The sequence below is a fragment of the Molossus molossus genome, unplaced genomic scaffold (assembly GCF_014108415.1).
Source record: "Molossus molossus isolate mMolMol1 unplaced genomic scaffold, mMolMol1.p scaffold_m16_p_19, whole genome shotgun sequence".
Lineage (NCBI taxonomy): Eukaryota > Metazoa > Chordata > Mammalia > Chiroptera > Molossidae > Molossus > Molossus molossus.
Genome location: NW_023425354.1, coordinates 45600793 through 45624515, shown reverse-complemented (window position 1 = coordinate 45624515; position 23723 = coordinate 45600793). Strand labels below are relative to the sequence as shown.

General features: G+C 57.5%; 1 protein-coding gene across 3 annotated transcripts in view; it reads left to right on the top strand.

The window, feature by feature from the left end:
* The window catches only part of WSCD1 (WSC domain containing 1), a 44922-nt gene extending 21559 nt beyond the window's left edge, over window positions 1-23363 (top strand). For all 3 annotated transcript variants that reach the window (XM_036269344.1, XM_036269345.1, XM_036269343.1), the window contains exons 5-9: window positions 1419-1540; window positions 15603-15762; window positions 16695-16859; window positions 19736-19936; window positions 21228-23363. In XM_036269344.1, coding sequence (XP_036125237.1) covers window positions 1419-1540; window positions 15603-15762; window positions 16695-16859; window positions 19736-19936; window positions 21228-21580 — 1001 coding nt within the window. In that variant the 3' untranslated portion in view covers window positions 21581-23363. The remainder of the gene's footprint in view (window positions 1-1418; window positions 1541-15602; window positions 15763-16694; window positions 16860-19735; window positions 19937-21227) is intronic.
* Window positions 23364-23723: the final 360 nt, after the last annotated feature.

The following is a 23723-nucleotide window of genomic DNA, read 5'->3' as shown; positions in this document are numbered from 1 at the left end:
GCCCTGCCGTCGACCTCCTGGTGCGTGGGTTGACACTCAACCCCTGAGCCACACGGGCTGGACGCTGGGGCTCTGGTTTGTACCTCCCTGCCACCTTGAGCTGGCTGAGGTGCCCATAACCCCCGGCCCTGTGCCTGCTGAGCTGCTCACCGTCCCTGCCACGTGCCCCGGAGCCTGTCGCTGTGGTGTCTGTCTCACCCCAGAGCAGCGGGCTGAGGAGCACAGCCTGCTCCATCTAGCTATTTTGTTCTCCGGGGGCCCAGTCATGCCCAGGACCGGAAGGAATTCTGTGGGCCCAGCACAAGCCATCACCCCAGGCCCTTCCACCCAAGGCCAGGGCAGCCACATTAGGGGCTGGCCTGGGGGTGCGTGTTGCCCCTCACCACAGCTCCAGCTGCCCGGCACGATGTAGGTGAGGGAACAGTCTTAGGCCATGACACACCGGTTTCCGAGCACATCACAGCAGGGCCAGGACGGACTCAGGCCATAGGATGCTCAGCTAGACTGTGCTCCTGGCACCAGGCTGCTGTCCTTTATGTGTGCCCAGGTCGGGTGTTGTCCTGATGTCCAGCCCACTGGTGCTGTGCCTGGTCAGATGGGCGTCCAGGCCCAGGTTGATCCTGCTCGGCACAGACCTCCCGCCGTGGTGCTGCTGGCCAGGGCTTTGTTCTGGTCAAGGGCTGTGGCTCACGGGAGGGAGCAGGGAGAGACGCTGAGCCTCAGGAGACCTGAGAATCAGGATGCCATCCAGAGAAACGGAGGAGTCTGGAAGAAATATGAGCAATTGGGGCGGAACATTCCAGAAGGTTTGTTCAGTACCAAGGAAACCAAGTAGGGAGCTGGGATTTTCCACCAGAAGGTCTGGAGAAGGACGTGGCCTTGGTAGCACGGGCTTAGGAGGTATTCCTAGAATTTGGCGGGAGTTCAGGATCGGGGAGGAAGCGGAGACATGGTGCGACTCAGTGGCACAGCGAGAGGGAGCGAGGCAGGATTTCAGATTTCCAAGTCGGCTTTTCTGTCTGCACATTCACGGGGAAGTCGGAGACTGTACCAGAATGTCTGCCTCTCGGATCCCCTCGTGCAGAAACTGGCACGTGATGGGTGCACCATCCGGATTTGTGGGAGGGTAAGTGGATGGACACCGTCCCCTAGAGCTGGTGGGAATAGTGGGACCCAAAGGCAACAGCTTTAGACAAGTGGCCCCTTGTCAGTGACTTGGGTGACCAAGGTTCTGGCACCTGGTTTCTCTCAGGAGCTTGGCTCGACCACACCTGGTCCAGGGCCGTTTGCCTTCTCCGATGTGCAGTCTGCCCCTCCTGAGGGCTGTACGCCTGTGTCAGCATCGGAAGCCACACTCCCCATGTGACAGACACCAGCCACCATGAGCACCACTTCTTACCGGAATCTCTTTCCCCCAGGGAGGACCGTCACGTACCGTGGGTGCTTCGGCCTCCCGGAGAACATCACGCACGCCTTCCCCGACTCCCTGATGCAGGCCAACGTGACGGTGGACACGTGTTCGGGATTTTGTTCCAAGAAAGTAAGACTCGTTATGATTCCGCCAGCACCCGGCGTGTGCGGTGGTTTCGGAGAGGGGGCAGGGCCGGTGCGGGTCTGCAGGCGCCGGTGGCTCTCAGAGCAGCAGGCCACGCAGTGGGCATCCCTGAGGCGCCCGCGGGGAGCCCGTGGAGGCTGGCGATTCCAGGCTGGTGGGGAATGGTCAGCGAAGGTTGTGAAGGCTGAATGGATCGTGGCTTTCCCGGTGTGAGCTCTCGGCACAAGGGTCAGATGTTAATTGACTTGGTTTGGAAGCAAGATGCTGGCCCAGGACTTGGGGAGAGCTGACGGGTCTGCGATGTGTCCTGACCGTGTTGGCCGTGGTCCTGGCTCCTGGGACTGTAGCCACCCGGGCTGAGGAGTGGGTGAAGCTGGGCAGGGCTGGGCGAGGCACCGAAGGCCATTGTCCCTGCATGCGCCTTAGCTCTGGGGTGGGACAGTTGGCCAGGGCCGAGGGGGCTTGCAAAGGCTGGACCGGGGGGTTGTGAACGAGGCTGGCGAGACCAGCAGGCTGTCCAAAGAGCAAGGAGATCTGGGGACGTGGGGCGAGAGTCCAGTGATCTCTAGAATGGTCTGGGCACTGCAGCCCTAAAAATGTCCCTCAGTGACAGCAGGCTGGGGTTTGGGGCTGCTCCCCTGTGGTGGGGTTCAGTAGCCTGGATGGGACTGATACCTGGCAGTGTAACACAGTGGGGCTAGGAGAGAGGAGGGCCTTGGCGATGATGATGATGGTAGTTATCAACATTCACTAACATGTATGGATCATTAAATCCATGCTAGGTTCTGTTCCAAGCCCACATGTGTTACCCATTTAGTCCTATAGTAACCCTATGGGATAGTTATTATGATCACCTGCATTTTGCACGTGAGGAAACTGAGGCAGGGAGAGCTTGAGCATTCTGCCCGGGCTCACACAGCCAGTCAGCAGGGGAGCCAGGATTTGAACTCAGCGTAGCTCCATAGCCTGCTGGTGGTTTGAAGGGCACAGGAACTGGGCCTCAGTGAAGGCAGATGTGGTTGGACATGAGGGAGCCTGCCCTCCGCTGGTGCCCCCCCCCCCCCCGGGAGCTGCCCTCCCTGTGCTGTGAGTTCTCAGCCCCCTTGAGGCACTTCCCTTGGAGGTGGGTGGAGACAAAGCCTTTCATGTGTGCTTCCCTCTTGCCCACGTGCAACCTTTGACGTGGCTCTTGCATGTGCAGCATTTCCAAAGCCTCTGCCGAGGATGTCTGGGGCGTCAGGGAATCACGAGACACATGCAGCGAGCCAAGAACAGTGTGTTGACTTGCAGACATCTGGCCCGGGGACCTCCAGTTCCCCTCTCCCGGTGGTGGGAGCAGAGCCCCGGGGAGAGGCAGCAGGGACGCCTGCTTGTGGGCGCACGAGGAAGCAAGTCGCTTTCAGGGCTGCCTCTGCACCTGCAGTTCAGAGCGGGTCCCTGGAGCCCCCCCCCCCCCCGGGAAGCCGAGGAACTCGGCTGGGCCGGACCGGGCTGAAGGCAGACCTCCCTGGGTCAGCCGCCCGCGGAGGTGTCGCCCACGGGCTGGGCGCAGTGTTGGGGCCTTCCCACCAGTGATCTGCTTTAATCCTCCTGGTGATCCCCGGGGGGAGGGGGGGAGGCTCTGTTCTCTGCCTGTGACGAGAGCCAGTGCGGGTTCGCACACAGGCGTGGAGTGACCGGCTTCGTAGCCACTCTTGCCCCCTCCCCCTGCTTTTATGCCGCTCCCTTCGCGTGACCGGGTGGGGAGGGGACTGGGTGCTGAGTGCAGAAGGGAGGCAAGAGGAGGAAGAGAAGGAGACATACCAGGAAGCAGACGGTGTCACCCCCATGTGTCCTTAGTGTTTCAAATTATTTTTAGTAGGTATTATGCGTACATGGAACATGATGAGAAGACGCCCAAGTGCTCCGAGGGGAGTCTTCCTCTCACCCCGTGTGTCACCCACCCAGTGTCTGTCCTTCCTTGGAGCCCATGGCCCTGGCTTTCTGTGTCCAGGTCAGAGAGTCTGCAGCTATTCGAGCAGTTGTTCCTTTCAGAGACAGTACCCTTTGCGGGCCCGCCGGTGGACGAGCTGTGCGCGCTACCCTGCGCCGGGCGGGCTCCTCCCGGCTGTCAGCGGTCACTCTCTGTGGGCAAGGAAAGCGCTTTCCCAGCCTTTTATTCCATTACCCGGTGCCCGTGATGGATTTAACCAGGCCCCGCTGGCACACGTTAGCTGGTTTCCAGGTTTTTGCTTTCACAGATAAGGCTGTCGTGACTCCCCCGTGGGTGGGTCGTTTTGTCTCGATGGCTCTGAGACAGAATTCCCAGGAGATGCTGGGCCACTGAGTCCTTGTGGCGTCGGTCAACTTTGCCACCTTGCCCTTGGCCGGGTTGTGTGCATTTCACATCCCACCAGCGACGTAGGAGAAGGAAACGAGGCACCCTGTGACGGGCTCTCCCCTAGGGACAGTGACTTCAAAGCAGCCTCCTAGGTAGGCATCTCAGTATTCTGGGGGCGCCTCCTCTGGGGCAGCCCGTGGGGGCCCGGAAATGCCTGCCTTGCGGTTACAGACACACACCTGAAGGTTTCAAACTCCTCAACTTCTGTTTTCCGCCCTTCTTCGTTTTTGCGGGCACACACGCAGGTCGCTACAGCTCCGCGTCGGAGTGTGTGCCCGTGGCTCCCACGGGCTCGTGATCTCTCATGCCGGGTCACACTTGGGCACCGTGCACGGCCCCCCCGCGGGACGTGTGTCAAGGACAAGCCACGTGCTCAGCCCTGGCTGGTGCCGGTGGGAACGGTTCAGGTCGGACGAGGAGGAGAGGGCATCCAGGGTTCTCCAGCGGCCTTTGCTGACTGCTTTTCCTGGCCTCCCCGTAGGGTCGGAGGGGGTGGGAGGGTGGGTGTTTCCTCCGGTCTCATTGTTTTGATGCTCAGGCGTTTGCAGCTGTGAGGCGCAGTCATCCGGTCCAGCTTTCGTGACAGCAGGTCTCAGCAGGTCACAGTCAGAGGATGTGGTGAACACCTATGCTGACACTGGGTGGGGGCAGGGGGTGCCAGCAGAACTCAGAGGTGGGGAAACCCAGCCCCCACTCATGAGGTGGAGCTCACCCCTGGGAGGGGCTGAGACCAGAGCGGGCAGAGTGAGGTCGGTGCCCCGTGGGGGTGAGGTCAGTGCCCGGTGCCAGGCTCGGTGGCGTTAGACACAGGGAGGAGGACGGTGGGAGGGGGCTGGTGTGGTGTGGAAGGTGGGGTGGAGGAAAATTCCAGTGGGTCTTGGATGCTTGCCTCAAAGTCCAGATGTGTTTTGGTGGGTAAGAGGGAGCCACGGGGAGTGTAGCCGGGAGAGGGCGGTGTGCCCAGCGTGGCGCTTCACAGCTGTGAGCAGGAGGTCCAGGAGGAGGGCGGAGGTGTTCCCTGTGGGAGGCAGCGTCCTCAGGGCCACCCCTGGAGATGCCTTGGCAGAGCTGCCATGGAGGTCGGCCTTGACCTGGCTCTGGAGTCAGGGACCCCAGGGAGGGCAAGGGCGACACCTCAGATGTTAATCATTCAAGGAAAACCACCATCGACCCCACAGAGTGAGCCCTTGGTTCCCAAGCTGTCCATCCTTCTCCCTCGTTTCACCCTGCGGGTGTTGGTGTGTCTTGGACTCAAGCCTCTGGAGCACCCCCTCCCCACACCGGGCAGCTCTCGGCTCTGCAGGTTCCTGGCCAGGGTGTAGCAGGGACTCTGGCTTCACCGTAGAACCGGGTTGCTGGGTTTCTCAGCCTTGAGCTGTGGACATTCCAGGTCAGCTCACTGTGTTAGGACCTGTCTGTGCGTTGCAGGGTATTTAGCAGCATTTCTAGCCTCTCCCCATAACATACGAACAGCATCTGCCCCCTCCATTGTGACATCCCAGACTGTCTCCAAGCAAGGCCACGTGTCCCCTGCAGGACAGAATTGTCTCCTCGCGCCCCGTCTCGAGAACCACTGCCCTAGGGGCCGGCTTGAATGTGTTGGCTCAGCAATGCCCAGGCACGGCCCACATTCTCCATGAGTCTGAATCCTGGTGGACAGTTGTCTTTTCCAACTATTTGGTGATGAGGAGGAAGCAAATTCTGCCTCCGGTGATGAGGTCTGGTGGGTGTGAGATCAGCTGGAAGTGCAGCTGACCCAGGCCTGAAGTGACCAGCGACCTATTTGCAGGAATGGTTTCCTCTCTCGTGCCCTGGATGCAGAGTGGGTGAGAGGTGAACTCAGGTCCTGTCTGAAGGGCCACGCACTTCCTCTCCAGAAAGACCAGGAGCACTGAGGCTGCGGGCTGGCCCAGGGGCAGCTTCCTCTCATCCTAATCCAGCTGAAAGCCAAGCTCAGATGTTCTATGACATGGGAATGGTTACATGAAGCCCCAGCCATTCAGTGGACTATATGCAGCCATTGAAAATGTTTTCAAAGACTTTTATGATGGAAAATGCTCACCACAGAATGTTAAATGGGACCGAGCTAAATCTGGGGGAGGGGACTCAGGGCTTAATTAGGGCAGGTTGGGCCAGCAGCAGATGTGAGAAGTGGGGCTTGGAAAGCGGAAAAGAGGGGAGCCCTTCTTGGTGCCCCAATTTCGAGCACCATCTGGGGGTTATTTGTAGCCCTCGATAAAAATACTGTTGTTTGCTAGTTAGTTAAAATGAATTTGGGGAGCTCCAAGAGTGTAGTTTGACAGAAAAAGAACATTTGGGGGAACATCAGCATCTCAATGACCTGACTCTCTGCCAGCAAGAGGGACTCGACCAATGTAATGTGTTTTTAAACACAAGTAAAATGATCTTGTCTAATTTTCGGGGATCGTTTTGGAGATGGAAGGAAACCTGCTTGTTCTCAGAACTCAGCATCCTGTCACCTCCTTCACTGGGACCGAGGTGAGAATGGGGGAGGGGCTTAGATATCTGCATTGCTGCCACTTCAGATCTGGGGGCGATTAACTTGGAAGCCCGACATTTGTGTGCAAACTGATAGACCATTTGTGGGAGTGTGCGTTCCCACCGTGGGGCTGGTGAGTGAAATCTAACACCATCTGTAAGTAGGTTACTAACGTGTGAAGCTTCAACAGCTATTATACCTTGTGATCTGAGGTTTTCTCCGCCAGCCCGCCACTGCTGGTGGCTCTCCTGAGGCCATCGGAGGGACCGGATGGAGGAGGGGAGAGGTGTTACCCTTCCTTTGGCCCTCTTTTAGCCTCTTTGGGGTGTATACGTTCTTTGTTGGAGAATATTAATCTCCTGGATGTTTCCCCATTGACATTTCTTCTAGGGTTTTTTTCCTTTGGCCATTTAACGGTGGTGCGGACCCAGCCACCTGTGAAATGGAAAAGCAGTATTCACATGGAGCGCGTGTTCACGTGGAGCATGTGTTCACGGGAGCTGCGTGTTCACGTGGAGCCGCGTGTTCACGGGAGCCGCGTGTTCACATGGAGCCGCGTGTTCATGGGAGCCACATGTTCACGGGAGCTGCGTGTTCTCTGCCGGGCGGCTGCTCTGGCTCAGTCCCCTTGGATCCCCATAGACGCAGTCTGTGCTGGTGGACTGGGCGCCTCCGTGGGGCCCGCAATCCCATGCTCTGCCAAGGTTGGGTGTGTAGGAGTCAGGGTTTTGTGAATTACTACCTTGATATCAAAATTTTTTTCTCGGCCAAAATACTGTATAGTCATTTCAGTAGGTGACTTGATAGGGCGTGTTGGGTTTCTTATTAAAATTCCGTAGCAAACCTGTTGATGTTATACTGTGCGTCTCTAAAGAACGTGGGTGGTTTTCTTTGGGGCGTAACACAGGTTTTATTTTAGAAAATATTAGACATTTTTGGAAATGCAGAAATAACATGAAAATCCACTTATAACTAACACATCAGAGAAAGCAACTAATGACAGTTTGCCTACTTTGGGTCTTTTATGTTATATATCTGTGACATCTGTTTTCAATGAATCGAATCTTCCTTCCATTTGTTTCCTTTCCTCGCTCAGTGTTTCATGAACTGCCTTTGCCATGCTGTGCCCTCCATGGCTACGAGGCATTCCGCCCTCCACCGCTGGCCATTGAAGCTCTTTTTCATAGTTTTTTTCTGTCGCTGTTACAGACAGTGCCGCCGTGCATGAGCATCCTGGTGGGTAAGCCTCTGAGCACGTTCATGATCATTTCCTGGGCTGGATTATCAAGTATGGAATGGCTGGGGCAAAGCATGTGTACATTTTCCATGTGCACTTAGAAGACTTTCCATCCCTTTGGTGCAGTGAGTCCCATGGTCTCGTTCTGAAGATGGTAGGAGGGCAGCTGTAGAGTCATAGTGACCTGGGCACACAGCCTGGCCGATCACATAGCCCTGAGCCTTGTGTCCTCACGGGCTGAACGGGACTGGCGGCGGCGGAAATGCCTCGCCAGGCTGTGAGGACTTAGCGGACGTGAAAGAGTTCTGGGTTTGGGTGTCTCCTGCGTAACGAGTGTTTCAGGTGCGGGGTGATGACTTATTATTTGGCTTCCCCTGGTTCCTTTGCTGTGCATGGGATATTTGAGAAACTGCCTAAGATGAGGCGCTGGTCTCCCTCTCCCAGGCACCGGGGGGTCCCAGGGGTTTGGTGGTTCTGAGCCACGCTGTGCTTAATGGACTCTTCATTCTGATGCATGTTTGGCTTGGGCAGGGAGGGTGTTGCCTGGAGAGGGGTTAGTGGGTCTACTGTCTAGGGGTTCGGTGTCTGCAGGGAGCCACTGCTGATGGAACATCCCATAGAGATCCCTGGAGACATTGACCTTTGCGCAGCGCATTCTTGAAGCAGCACCTTCGAGGCTGCGGAGAAGCCCTGCCCCCACCCCACGCCTGTAGCCTCCCCTGGACTCGGGCCGACCAAATCTCTGGGTGTCTCCTCTCTGAAGGGCACACAGATTTCAATCCATCCTCAGAGCCCCCTTCCAGATGCAGAGATCAAGACTCAGTTCATCTTAATTCAATCGTACCTGCTGACCCCAGAGCCTGCCATCAGTAAGCCCTGCTGCCTTTAGAGGTGATCAGACTCAGAGATGCTTAGTAGCTTGCGAATCCCGTGTACCTGGCGCCAAGCCTTGGTCTGGTTCCACCTCCCCATAGCTGCCTCTCCAAACCACACAAGCCCCGCTCTGCAGCCACACCCCACGGGCATCAGGCCGGAGAAAACAGGCTCTCTCAACCACTGTCCCGTACCAGCTGGGCATCGTTATTTCTCTTTTGTGTCTTGAATGTCAGACTTGCCTCTGGAGTGAAGGGAACTGCCCTGAGGGTAAAGACTGGTCAAAACTCACCTCTGAGCTCGTCTGCAGCTGTCATAAAAGTTCCATGCATTCCCGTGTTTGCCTCCAAGGAGCTGAGTGTGGGGTGTGGCGAAGCCCTGGACGGGAGTCCGGGAAGCTGGCTTCTGTTCCACTCACCCCGATGGGCTGAGGTCTGGGGCTGCTCGCCAGCTGCCTGAGAGCCTCAGTTTCCCCTTCTCAGACTTGAAGTGCTGATCTCTGAAATTCCTACAGTTCTGTGTAAACATGGAGATCCCAAGAAAGGTGCTCAAGAGGAACGAAGATGGAGCAGATGAGACCCAGATGGGCCAGTTTGTTGGAAGGGCCCTTCTCAGGGCCTCGCTCCTCATCCATCCAGCCCCTTGGCCATGGCCAGCCTCTGCATGTGGATGCCCACCAGAGAGGCCAGCACGGGCTGTGTCATGACCTGGCTCCAGGCTGGACACCCAGGCTCAGGCTCAGCAGCTCCTTCTTTAATCCCTCTTTCACCCCTTGTCTAGTTTGCTGAAATGATCCCACATTTCTGTGTGTGTTTCCTTTTTCTGCCTTGCTTTTTCTAATTTTCTCTTTTCTCTCTGGTCTCTCTCTCTCTCTCTCTCCAGCTTGGGGTAGGGGTGGAGAGAGTGGAGAAGTTGGCAGACAAGTAGGATTCATCAATATTTAATTTTTATGGAAATCATGTCCTAGAAATCCCCAAAGGGGATGAAAACTGCTCTGTGTTTCCAGAGTCCAGTGATGTTGCTGAAGTGGTTATGTTGTAAATAAAACCACATTACTGTCTGCAGCTCTCCCGTAGCTCTGCAAACACCCGGAACTTGACAGTTTAATCCACTCAAGGAAGCAAAAAGGTTCAGGTCACTGGCGGGGGCAGCCTGTCCTCAGCCCTCAGATGCAGGACCATGGGGCATCGTTGTCGGCAACAGCTACAGCCCGGGAGCGAGACAGAGCCAGCCTCCCCTGGCAGAGCTGCCAAGTTGCTGAAATCCTCTCTGAACAAGAATCCCAGGAGAACCGAGCCCCCTGGGAGTCCTGGTGCTGGGGAGGGTTTGCTTAGATTCTGTGGCTTTCTCCTCCCCCTCACGACCAGGGCGAGAATGACCAATGGGAGGCTGATGCCCAAGTCCATTGCCAATAGCTTTGGGGAGAGTTCGGATCTGTAAAGGACATTCATTCATTTATTCATTTTTTCACTGGTTTGTCCATCAAACATTCGCTGAGAATCCGCCATGTCCTAGAGAATGCAGCAAAGCTCACCAGACCCACAGTAATCCCTGCTCACCTCTTCGGGGAAGGAGGCAAGCAGTAAACAGGTCAGTAAGTAAAACACGGCGTATGTTGAATGCTGACAAGTTCTGTGGAGAAAAATGAAGCAGGAACCTTCAGAATTAACCCATGAGAAATGAAAATATCTGTCGACGGAAAGTCTTGGACGCGGACATTCACAGCAACTTTATCCATAATAGGTAAAAGCCAGAAACGGCCCTTGTGTCCATCAAGTGGATGAATCAACAAATTGGTGCATTCACACACAGAATAATAGTGGCAAAAAGGAACAATCTATTAACAGATAAAACAACGCGGATGGTTTAACAAATATATTTCTGAATGAAAGAAAGCAGACACACAGAAATAGACATTGGATGACTATTTATAGGACTTTCTAGAATAGACAGGATGAATCTGTGTTTGTAGGAATCAGTAGCAGCTGCTTTGCGGGGGCAGGCTGACTGGAAAGGGATGGAGGGAACTGGTTGAGGGGAAATGCTGTGTCTTAATATGCATTCATCAGGACTGGCTGACCAGTGCACTGGGGGTCAGAGCATTTCATCACTAGTACACCTCAATGAAACAAACTGAGAAAGCCCAGCAAGGGAAGAGGCCGTGTCGGTGGTGGTGGGAGTATTGCAACTTGAAATGGAATAACCAGGGAAGGCTTCACGGAGAAGGCGAGTTGAAGAAAGTAAGGGAGAAAGCCATGAGGGTGTCTGGGGGGAGAACATCCTAGGCAGAGAGAGCAGCAAGTGCAAAGGCCCTGGGGTGGGTGTGTGACTGCAGTGGCCAAGGACAGGTAAGAAAGCTAGTGTGTTAGTTTATTGGGGCCACGGTAATAAAATACTACAGATTGATGGGGGGATTAAACAACAGAAGTGTATTTCCTTACAGTTCTGGAAGCCAGAAGTCTGAGATCAAGGTGTTGGCAGGGCTGGTTCTGGGCTTGCACCTGGTACCTTGTCCCTTTGTCTTCACATGGCCGTCCCTTGGGCTGTGTGTGTTTGCGTTCTAATCTCTTCTTCTAATAACTACATCACTCAGATTGGATTAGGGCCTACTACCCTCATGGCTCCGTGTAAATGTCATTACCTCTTTAAAGACGCCATCTACTGCCCTGGATGGTTTGGCTCAGGGGTTGGAGCATCGGTCCTCGGACCAAAGAGTCACGGATTTGAGTCTGGTCAAGGGCACGCACCTCGGTTGCGTTTCGGTCCCTGGCCCTGGCCGGGGTCGTGTGGGAGGCAACCAATTGATGTGTCTCTCTCCCTCTCTCCCACTCTGACTTAAGATAAATGGAAAAATATCCTCAGGTGAGGATTTAAAGAATAAAAAAAAGACCCTTTCTCCAAATGCAGTCACATTCTGAGGTATGAGGGTTAGAATTGCAACGTGTAAAATTTAAGGGACACAATTCAGCCCCAAACAGCCGGTGTGCACAGACAGGGGACAGCCAGGTGGCCACATGCTCGCCGCATTGTTCCTCTTGCTGTGGGAGGTGTGACCTGGAGGAGGTGGGCTGCGGGCTTTGTGGGGAGGGTGGGTGGTGATGGTGGAGGCCGGAGGCTACAGTTCCTGTGATGGCTTTGCACTAACTCGCGTCAGCAGAACTTGCTTCCAGAAAGCCAGTGGTGTTCTGATGGAGGGTCGGGACACAGATTTCGCTTTCTGTGCAGAAGTGGCCTGGGGGCCCCGGGTGGGTAGTCTAGCTGGACATGCCGATAGGGTTTTCAACCTTGGTCCAGTCATCTCGGCTCTGCACCGTGACAGTGGCCCTGGCTGCCGGCGCTCAGTGTCACTGCAGCGGACATTGGGGACAGCTGAGAATGGGGTGTGGCTGGATCCATAGTTAGGGCCTCACTGTGGCCGCCGAGTCTTCAGAGCAATCCTTTTCTGCCCATGCCTGGTCAAGACTGAAGGGCCACCGTGCCAATGAGGGGCTTCTGGCCTTGGCTTGATGCTTAGCTTCGGGGGCCTTGGAGGGGGAGCCAAAGTGTGGCAGGTGGTCTGGGGCCCACCTCTGGTACAATTAAAGGCCTTCAGGGATAAAGATCGGGTGGCACTTACTATGTGCTGGGCACGGGCTGGGTCCTTGTCAGGCATCGTCCTCCCTTCATTCTCCAGCTCTCTGTGTGGTGGCTGCTATTCCCCCACGGTCCAGATGGGAAAATCCAGGTGCACAGGGGGCAGGTACTTGCCCAAGGCCACACGGATACTGGATCATGGCGCTGGAACTCGAGTCTGGGTGTTTTGGATAGAAGTCCCTGGATACCCAGAGCAGCGGCCCACCCCCACCCCCCACCCCCGTTGCAAGCCCCTCCCAGGAAAGGCTTGGGGATAGCCTCCTCGTCACACTGCCCTCGGGGTGGGCCAGGGGAAGCTGGTGAGAGAGACGTGAGCCTCCAGCTCTTGGGGCGAGCTGATTCGTGGAATATGTCCATTTGACAGATGGAGAAACTAAGGCCCCAAAGGGGCCTCCACTTGTTTGTGGAATCCCATAGAATGTTTGTGCAAGATGTTTCCAATGCAAAAGGGAGCGCTGAGCTCTAGAAGCAGAGAGTACAGCAAGATCGTGTGTGTGTGTGTGTGTGTGTGTGTGTAGGTGGGTAGGTGTGTGTGTAGGTGTATGTGTGGGTGGGTAGGTGTGTGTGTGGGGGTAGGTCTGTGTGGAGGGGGTAGGTGTGTGTGTAAGTGGGTAGGTGTGTGTGGAGGGGGTAGGTGTGTGTGGAGGGGGTAGGTGTGTGTGGAGGGGGTAGGTGGGGGGGTGGGTAGGTGTGTGTGGAGGGGTAGGTGTGTGTGGAGGGGGTAGGTGTGTGTGGAGGGGGTAGGTGTGGGGGGTGGGTAGGTGTGTGTGGAGGGGGTAGGTGTGGGGGGTAGGTGTGTGTGGAGGGGGTAGGTGTGGGGGGTAGGTGTGTGTGGAGGGGGTAGGTGTGTGTGGAGGGGGTAGGTGTGTGTGGAGGGGGTAGGTGTGTGTGGGGGGTAGGTGTGGGGGGGTAGGTGTGTGTGTGAGTAGGTGTGTGTGGAGGGGTAGGTGTGGGGGGTAGGTGTGTGTAGGGGGTAGGTGTGGGGGGTGGGTAGGTGGTGTGGGGGGGGGGTGTGTGGGGGGGTTGGTGTGTGTGGAGGGGGTAGGTGTGGGGGGTAGGTGTGTGTGGAGGGGGTAGGTGTGTGTGGAGGGGTAGGTGTGTGTGGGGGGTAGGTGTGTGTGGAGGGGGTAGGTGTGTGTGGGGGGTAGGTGTGTGTGGAGGGGGTAGGTGTGTGTGGAGGGGGTAGGTGTGTGTGGAGGGGGTAGGTGTGGGGGGGCAGGTGTGTGTGGAGGGGGTAGGTGTGGGGGGGTAGGTGTGTGTGGAGGGGGTAGGTGTGTGTGGAGGGGGTAGGTGTGTGTGGAGGGGTAGTTGTGGGGGGTAGGTGTGTGTGGAGGGGGTAGGTGTGTGTGGAGGGGGTAGGTGTGTGTGGAGGGGGTAGGTGTGGTGTGTGGGTGGTAGGTGGTGTGAGGAGGAGGTAGGTTGTGGTGGGGAGGGGGTAGTGTGTGGGTGGAGGTGGTCGGTTGTGTGGGGGGGTAGGTGTGTGTGTGAGTAGGTGTGAGGGGGTAGGTGTGTGTGGCAGGGGGAGGTGTGGGGGGTAGGTGTGTTTGGCGGGAGTAGGTGTGAGGGGTAGGTGTGTGTGGAGGGGTTAGGTGTGTGTGGGGGGTAGGTGTGTGTGGAGGGGGTAGGTGTGTGTGGAGGGGGTAGGTGTGTGTGGAGGGGTAGGTGTGTGGGGGGGTAGGTGTGTGTGGAGGGGGTAGGTGTGAGGGGGTAGGTGTGTGTGGCAGGGGTAGGTGTGGGGGGTAGGTGTGTTTGGCGGGAGTAGGTGTGAGGGGTAGGTGTGTGTGGAGGGGGTAGGTGTGTGTGGAGGGGGTAGGTGTGGGGGGTAGGTGTGTGTAGTGTGAGGATAGTGAAGCGTCCTTCCCCCGTCCCTACATGGCGCTCAGCTGTGAGAGACAGACGTGGGCCTGGGCCCTGGTGAAAGTCCTGGCAGAGCTGACCCTCGGCCTTGAAGGAGGATGGTGGATGCAGGGAGAGGCCTGCAGGAGGGCCACTGGGCATCTAGGAGACAGTTCAGCCTGCGCCTGTAAGAACAGCCTGCGTGGGGCGGCGTCCAGCAGCGTCTCCTCCAGTCCTCCCCAAAGTCCCTCCCCTCCTCCAGGCTCTGCATCGCCCTCCTTTGGCTGGGACACCACCTCTGTTGTCTTCTCTGAGATCCTGGCTTTGCCCAGCTGAGCTCAGAGAACGCGACTGACTGTCTTTTATGTATTTATTTATGAGATTTTGCTGAGGGCAAAAACAAGGAGGTTTGTGCAGCGCTTCCCTTGGCGGGGAGAGGTTTTCTCCGCCCACACCTCCCTCCTGCACCGAGACTCCTCTGCACACTCCGGGAGGCTCGCCTGCAAGGTGCAGGGGTGCAGAGATGAAACGGGCCACGTGTCCTGTCTAGTGCTGACACCTAGTAGGGGCTCCACCACCGTGAGAGGCGGGTGAGGAGTTTCTGAGTGAGCCATGGCCGATGCCTGCAGGGTAAGGAGACAGGATGACCCGCTCCTCTGTGAGAGCTCGGAGAATGTTCTGGGCCCAGGGCTGGGCAGCTAGGACCGTCTCCTCTCGTCCTCATAATAAGCGTGCAAGGTGGATTTTATTACTTGTGTTCAGCGGTGAAATTCAGACATGTTAACCAGCCTGTGAACCAAACTCACATCCAGGTCCGGATGCCAGCGCTGCCGCGCTCCATCGTACGCTGCAGCCTCCTTGGGGGAGAGAAACCACGTGAGAGACTGCCAGGAGCTGAACCCTGGCGGGCCCCCTTCCCTCACCCCCCCACAAGTTCTCAGGAAGCCCCCTGGGGCTCAGTACCTTGGTGGATCCAAGTCTACTCTGGCTCACCTCTCCCATCTTGGAGAGATGGGCATGTGGGGACCTCTCCTTGGTCCTGAACCCCACTCTGCAGTGGACTTCAGGCATGAGGGTTGGGTTGGGTCTCTTTCCAAGGAGAGCTAGCGGGAATTCCAGATGCCACTCAGGGCTCCGTAACCCTTGAGCCCTGACTGCTTTGTGTAGGTTTATCTGTCCCATCCTGACCCCCACACTCATTTTCCCCCATGAATCCACTGTCCGGAGCGCCTGCTCCCACCGCGGCATTCCTGACTGCCCCCTGGACATCCTGAAAGTCCACTCCCAGGCCCTGCCTCCCCCTTGCACAGCTGGCTCGCCTCTCTGCCGCAGCACCCACTCCTGCCGCGCTGTGACTGTTCTCTTGTCATCAGCCAGCTGTGAGCTACTGGAGGGCAGAAGTCACAGCTCATGGAGTTGGTCTTCCTGGGCTTGGGCACAGAGCCCGATGCTGGAAGGACGGACAGACATCCCTGTGGATCCCCTGTAGCCGGCAGTAGGTCCGTGTGTTCATCCCCGCACCTGAGCTGCAGGAGGCATGGCCCCTGCATTCACCGGAGACGCTTCTCTTCCTCTCCTTGTCTGGCAGGAGTTCCCCTTGGCCATCCTCAGAGGCTGGGAGTGCTACTGTGCTTACCCCACCCCCCAGTTCAACCTGCAGGATGCTGTGGACGGCACACTGTGTGGCCAGGAGCCTGAGGCACAGAGGCTGGCAGAGTACTGCGCGGTCTACCAGACCCCCGTGCAAGGTGAGCTCCCCCAGAGGCGGACAAGGTGGAAAGAGCCCTCCCCCCTGGGCCTGCCTCTGGTGTGGCATTTGGTCTGGGGGTTTGAAATGTTGGCTATGGCTGGATGTGCAGTCATGGGGCAGGAAGGGTGTCTGTGTAAAAACCCTGGTATCTCCATGGGTGGTCTCATCTTGGGATAATGGGTTGGAGGAGGCCTTCGCCATCCCTGGAGGCTGGACACAGGACACAGGGCTCAGTTTGAAGAGCTCCTGACCGTTATCTGAATCTCTCTGGGGATGAGGTGGTTTGAGGAAGAGCAGAGAAGCAGGGCCCGAGGGATGGCAATGGCAAAGGGGCGGCGTTGGGTGGCTTGGGAGCTCAGGACCTGGGGACCCGTGAGTTTCCCGGGCGGTGACGAGTGAGCATCCAGTCTGCCCTGGGTGCCTTAGGAGCTGGTGGAGGCAGAGCAGAGGGGAAGGGATGTTGCCACCTCTCCCGGGCAACTGCCTGATGATTTCTTGCAGCCCTGCGGGGGGAGGGGGGATAGGAAGAGGAGGCTCAGAGAGATTATTGGCCTGAAATTGGTCCAGCAGGTCTGTTGTTGGCACCAGAATATGTGTCATTGGTCAACCCAGCCGTGACCCCAGCCACCTCCCCTGCAGTTATCTGTGCTGTGTGGGGAGCCAAGGTTTAGCTGTGGCCATGGAGACAGCACGGGCTGAGGGTCCGCAGGGTGCCAGTTTTCACCCCACGCTTGAGTGAGCTTTGGGGGCCTTGTCACTGGGGCTTTCTCTGGCCAGCCACGTGCCGGCGGTGAACCCCTCTCCCTTTTGGGGCCTCAGTTCACCCTCCTGTTAAGTAGGGATGTCGGATCAGCAGTTCTGTCCAGGGGAGCTGGGCAGCGAGTCTGAGTCACCACGAGGGTGAGTGACCCCGAGACGTCCGGCTTTCAGACACCCGGTGCACAGACAGGAGGTTCCTGCCCACCAAGTCCAAAGTGTTCGTGGCTCTGTCCAGCTTCCCGGGAGCCGGGAACACCTGGGCACGGCACCTCATCGAGCACGCCACCGGCTTCTACACAGGGAGCTACTACTTCGATGGAGCTCTCTACAGCAAAGGTGAGCGAGGGCTGGGGTCCGAGGGAGACCTGGGACAGAGGCGCCCACAGGGCAGTGAGCTCTCAAGGTGTCACAGGCGTAACCAGCAGGCCGAGAGGGTGGCCGGGCGGTCTCCGCGGAGCAAGGAGCAGCCCTCCTCCCACGAGTGGGTCTCAGAACCCCCGAGGGCTGTGCAGTTAGTTCCACAGGTTCCTGGGCCAGACTCTCCGATCCAGTTCAGCGGGGTGAAGTGGAGACTGGGCAGTGCCATCGCTGACATCTCCCAGGCGACGACGCATCTGAGTCTCAGACCACACGTCCAGTGGACATTTACGAGAGCTAGTCGGACTCAAAGGGAAAGTCTAGGAGCTCGGATTCCCTCTCCAGAAACATGTTTTGGACTATCCTTACTTTTCAGAACCCTCAATAATTAAGTGAGACTATCTTTGTTCTTTCTTTTTTTTCTTTATAGGTAGCTTATCAAAATGGGGGGGGGGCATAATTCTCACCTGAGGTTGTGCTTAGAGAGAGAAAAGGAAAAGAGAGAGAAACATCGATCTGTTGCCTTTGGCATGTGCCCCAACCAGGGATCAAACCAACCTGGGCATATGCCCTGACCGGGGATCAAACTGACAACCTTTTCAGTGCACAGGATAACTCTCAACCAACTGAGCCACGCAAGCCAGGCTCAAACTGCTATTTTTAAAAAATAGGTCCAAAAATCTTTAAGAGCTATGATTTCTATTCTCGTAGAAATAAGAGGCTTCATGAGGCCAAGTAAGTGAACTTAAATGTCTCGAGTCTGTGTGCTATTTACGAACCAAGGGCCTCAGATAAGTCAAGTGGCCTCTAAATTTGGTGAAATACATTTCTCTGTTGTCAAGTGTTACAACCACAGAGTTTCTTAATTAGAGGTTGGTTTAGGCAAGGAAGGTACTCTCGTAACATCCTAGGGAAAACAGAAACGTCCTGGACTTGGCAGTGGGTTCTGGAGTCGCCCACAGCAGTCTGGTCTGGTTTGGGAAACAGCCAAGACTTTCGCAGAACCCAGCCCCGCGGTCCTCGGGAGCCTTGGTGTGATGGGCACCACAGGTGAAGGGAGAAGCATGTGGTCCCGCCCACTCTAGCCTAGTCCCCTGGGCCCACCCAGGGTGCACAGGCTGTAGTCACCCACCCCGTTCCCCTAGAAGGCCTTCACCTCTCTCACGCAGATGGCTGCTTTGGTCCATAAATGGCTAAGTGGCCCAGTGGTTCGAAAGGCCCCTGAAAGGGTTGGGTGATGCTGCCTCAACATGGCTTTAGAGGTACCAGAGCATCTTCGAGCCTTCCAGGACCAGTTTGATGTGGCCTTGGCCTCAGAGCACCTTTGGAGCAATGAGGGACACACACACATGCGAAATTCGCAAGACAGCCCCAATGCCGAAATGCCAACCCTGTCTTGGGTGAGTGTGGTTGGAGTCACAAGGAAAGTGGCCGCTGTTGACATAGGCCGAGCGTCCCTGGGTCTCAGGTGTCGGAGACCAGATTACGTGTCCACACAGCCCATGGCTGGACCCCTCCTTACCAGGAAACGCCCGTTTGACAGAATGAATCAGAGCAAGGACTTCTGTCTGGTGTTTGGCCCATGGCAGAGATGAGCTTGGAACATGTTGAGCTCCAGTAGGTGAACCCAGACGTCCAGATTCAACAGAGACTTGCCAATTTCCAGGTGTCTGTAGATATAGGTGCTTCCCAGCCACTGGCGAAAGGGGCGGGGCTTATTTGTGTTCCGGAGAGCTCGTGCACGTTTACGGAGCGTGTCCCCAGGGCTGGCTGGCACAGCTACGCGGGGATGTGGTCAGGAGACACGATTCAAGGGACTTCTTTCCTGGAAGCCTTCTATGACATCCCGCTACACCCTCTCACTGGTCCCCGCTAGTCTTTGTTCCCATGAGCCCTTAGGCTCTGTGGTAGACCTGGGCTGTTTTTCTGTTAGACGAGGTCTGAGTCTTGATCCCCGGCAGAGAATCCAACACAGTGTGAGCACACAGCAGTCGTGGGTAAATATGCGACTCTGCGTATGGGTGGGCAGAGTCTGACCTTCTGCCAGAACTCATTTGGGCGCGAGCGCCCAGGACTGGCCCAGAGGACCCAGGAAGAAGGCAGGCCCCCAGCCCAGCAGGGCCAAGCTCAGACACTGGATGAGACCTTGGCCAGACCTGCTCTGGGGTCCCAGGTAGAGAATCTTCATAGATGCCAGGCTGGGGCCCTAGTTCAGGACTGTGGTGTAAGGTCCAAGGGAGAGGCAACAGTGCTTATAGCCCTTGAGCGTAATGATGGGGATCCTGCTCCCACTGTGGGGAGGTGGGTAGAAGTTGGGGGGCCTCTCAGGAACATACACAGCCATGTGGAGAGAGCCCTGGCTCTGTTGCCATGGTGCTGTGTGATCTTGCGCAAGTCACACACCCACTCTGAACCTCAGTCTTCTCATCCAGTTATGCCTGCAGAGGGGTTGACTCAGAGGGGTATTTCAGATGTTCATGTGAAATTGCCAAGAAACCACCCAAAGGTATGCATCGCCAGTGTCTACAGACGGGGCCTGGTCAGGCCCTCCGACTCCTGACTCCTGGGGATCAGCAGGAGGTGCCTTATCTCCTTTGTCCAGCAGATGCCATCTTCCCAGCTCTTAGCCATCTCCTGCTGCCTCGGGCCGGGTCAGGCCTGTGGAGGCCGCCCCCGTCAACCTTCCCTGGGCCCGCCCAGTGCCCTCCGCCCTGCCATCCACAGGCCTCCCTTATGCCCCTGCTGTCAGCTTGCCCTCAGGGATGCAGGTCAGCACTCGGATTTGTCTGCTGCCCTGGCGGTGGGGTGCCCACCATGCCTTCCCCCAAAGCAGCCCTCTCCTTTCTCCCGGGCAGGGTTTAAGGGCGAGAAGGACCACTGGCGGAGCCGGCGCACCATCTGTGTGAAGACCCACGAGAGTGGCAGGAGGGAGATCGAGATGTTCGACTCGGCCATCCTGCTGATCCGGAACCCGTACAGGTCCCTGGTGGCCGAATTCAACAGGAAGTGTGCCGGGCACTTGGGCTACGCAGCTGACCGCAACTGGAAGAGCAAAGGTACGGAAGGGGCTCACTGCAGCTCGATCACAGTCAGGCTGTGACACACACTCACTGAAGTCCTGCTGTGTGCCGGCGGCCCAGGGAAAGGGGCCGAGGTCTCTGCCCTCAAGGCAGGCACAGTCAGCCTTTAGGCAATGAATTGCAGAGGTACCGGTCAGGAGGCGAGCAATAGAAATAAAGCTGTGTTCAGCAGGGAGGGTGGCGTGATAACATGTAGAGCCGTAGGCCAGGCAGGCTGTGGATCAGTTGAGGCTGGCCTGTGTCCTCCTCCCCCAACACCCTTCACCTAGGCCAGCCCCCAGCCATCCCTACGCCCCTTGCTGACTCCCCTTCACGATCGAGGCGGCTAAGCTCTGATCCCTCCTGGGCCCCGTACCAGCCCAGGTACCCGGGCAAGCTGCATTCCTTCTGAGCCTCAGTTTCCCCATCGGAAAAACAAGGTGGTCTCCATCTCAGGGTCATGTTGAAGACGAGAGAAAACAAAGCTTCCCACAGCTCAGTTACAGAAACTACATTCCTTGGGGGTGATTTTTAATATTGGAATGCCCACCCCTAACGAAACACCGAATTTCTTAATTTGCTAGAAAAGAAATCTCATGCCGTAGGTCATCTGCACAAGTTTGCGGTTGCCCCCGTCCATGGTTCCATTGTACGTCCTCCCGCCCCACTGGGCCACGCGTCTGACTGGTCGCACACCCACCAGACAGCGCGTGGGCCGGACAGCACGCTCACTTAGATTCACAGGCGGGGCGAGGAGGGACGCCTGGCCCGAGCAGCATCTTCCTCTCGTCAGGAGGCCCGGCAGCTGCCCCACACACGCCGCTCAGTCCCTGTCACCCATATCAGATGTGCAGTGGTCAGAGACAAGATCAAGGTGAGCGGCGGGCATCCCAGAAGAGATGCCCTGCCTCAGTTTCCCACCTGCTTTAATACTGCCGTGTCCTGCACTGCAGCCCAGGCCAGGCTCAGTCCCTAAGGCCAAAGAATTCATAGCACACAAGAGAGAACCAGTTCTTGGTACATGCAGTTCACATGTGTTTTATCTTGATGTGTTTGCTGGGGGCCAGGGGGACTCAAGGTCATGTCTTCCCAGCTTAGGACTCTTCAGAGCCCAGCCTGATATTAACCTTAACAGGAAGTCACCAGGAAGGTCTTTCTCCGCTGGGGATTCGGGCAGGTGGGCCCCGGGCAGTGGGTGATGGAACATCCCGGCGGCTTCCCTGGGCATCCAGAGGGGCCAGCAGCCCTCCCAGGCCGGACCCTGACACGCACCCTCTGTCCTCCCCAGAGTGGCCGGAATTCGTCCACAGCTATGCCTCGTGGTGGTCCTCGCACGTCCTGGACTGGCTCAAGTACGGCAAGCGGCTGCTGGTGGTGCACTACGAGGAGCTGCGGCGCAGCCTGGTGCCCACGCTGCGGGAGATGGTGGCCTTCCTCAACGTGTCCGTGAGCGAGGAGCGGCTGCTGTGCGTGGAGAACAACAAGGAGGGCAGCTTCCGGCGGCACGGCCGGCGCCCCCCTGAGCCCGAGCCCTTCACCCCGGAAATGAAGGACTTGATCAATGGCTATATCCGGACAGTGGACAAGGCCCTGCGTGACCACAACTGGGCCGGGCTGCCCAGGGAGTATGTGCCCAGATGATAGGCTCGGCCACTCTGCCCGCCCTGCTGAGAGCCGGCGCCCTAGGGCTGCACCCACTCAGATGCTCCGGTGGCGGGGCTGCTCCCTCGTGCGCAGGGAGACCAGCCACAAGCCCGGAGCCTGCCCTCGCAGACCCGATGCCGCAGGACCGACACAGATCCAACTCAGCCAGACGCGCTTAGACACGCCACTCCACGCTCACTGTGCCTGTTTCGACAAGCCCAAGACACCACGCAGGGTGTGCCAGACACTCCCAGGCTTGCAAATGCAATCGCACGTAGCCGCCAGGTTACCTGCTCCCAGAGGCTGTCGGTCTGTCTGTCTCTCACACACAGTCACGCGTACACCAGGGCTCTCAGAAGCCCCGGGTTGTCTGTGTTCAGCCCCAGGCGTGGACTTGCTGGTCAGGGCTCCTGACTGTGGGATGCTGGGCTGGGCGGGCATCCATGCTCCGGGCAGCAAGGACTCGGGCAGGAGGTGGGCTCAGGGACGTTGCTGGGCCACATGGCGTGGCATCCCATAAATGCGTGTGGTGACAGCCGGCACCACGAACTCTGCAGCCCTGCCTCCCCCTCTCTGTGGATGGGCTGGCGGCACCGTGGGCAGAGTGGAGCACCCCCCACACACCCCAACCTCAGGACCCACTGCAGTTCTCCGCACCCCCTGCCGCCCCTTCCAGTATGCGTGCTCCTTGGAGCGGGGCCGTGCCCGGCTTCTTTCTCCACTGTCCCCAGGAAAGCTGGGCATTCACCCCATGCCTCAGACACAGGGTGGGAGGCTGAGGGGACAGGGAGACGGAGGAGCTGGGCCTCAGGGGAGTCCTAGACCCCAAGGCCCTATGTGCTCTCAGGAAGGGTTTAGGGGGGCATGGGAAACCCAGTAAGTGGGTCTTGGGGATCACTGTAACTACCCATCTTGACAGGCCTCTGCTTCCTCTCCGTGGGGTCCCACCCTTGGGTCATGAGGAAGGGGTGCTGCATGGTCCATCAGCAACAACCCTGGATCCTTGTGGGGAGACCATGGCTGCGACTTCTGCCTGACCCCCGTGGCCATGGCTGAGCCCTCTCTGTCCCTGTTCCTCACCCACCACTTCCTGTCACTGGCCTCTGCCACACTGTCTCTGCTACACAGCCATCTTTCCCATTGTTCATCCGTCCTCGACCAGTGCGGAGGGCACTCAGAGATGCTGCCACCAGCTGAGTGCTGGCCTCCAGGAGGAGACCTGTATGAAGGCATCCTCCCCCCCAGCTCAGTCTAGTGGGGCCAGGCGTGGGGTCGTCACCCATGGAGTGAGAAAGCCAGTCACAGGAGCGTGTGTGCCGTGCAGACTCCGGTGCTCGGCCCTGTGCTGGCTCCTCGGGGAGTGCACCGCAGCAACAGACCTGGCCTTGAGAGGTCTGCAGGGATTACCCCCGCAAAGCAGAGGGGAAGGATAATTAAGGTACAGAGAACAGTGTGTGCAAAGGCTCAGAGGCTTGGAACACCTCTGGTGTGTTTTGTAAAACAGGTGAATGGAGCGTGGGGTGTGTTTGTCTCTCCATGTCTGCAGCAGGAGGGGAGTGGGTGGGTGAGGACAGAGGTGGAAACACCGAAAGGGACTCTGACCATTTAGTGTTCAGCATGGTAGGGGCAGAGGTGTTGATGCTAATTACCTTCCTGGGTCACCCGTGCTACATGTCTTAGGCTCGGGAAGGAGGCTGCGGAGACCAGGAGTCCAGGTCTAGAGGTTGGAGTGGACCAGAGAGCATGGCCCAGGACAGCTGAGAGATGCAGGGAGGGTTGTGGGGAGATGCAGGGAGGGTTGTGGAGAGCCTAGCTGCACACTGAATCCTGGGGGGGGGGGGGGAGGGGCTGAACTTGGGCAGCCCCTGAACCTCTCTGCAGCTTGTCCAGACCTGGAGTAACCCCAGCTTGGTCCCTTCACCGGACGTCCCCTCAGCCTGAGCCTAGATACATCACAAGGAGAGAACGAGGCGAGGGGTTTGGAAAAGCTGGGCATAGGGACGGCCTGACCCTCTGCTGCCTGACCGATGGTGGGAGCTAAGAGCCACCCCTGGTGAAGGCAGACAAGGCTGGGGGGCCCAGGGGGGCCACCCTTCCTCAGAGGGAAGCCTCCCCCACCTGCAGTTTTACCAATGAGTGG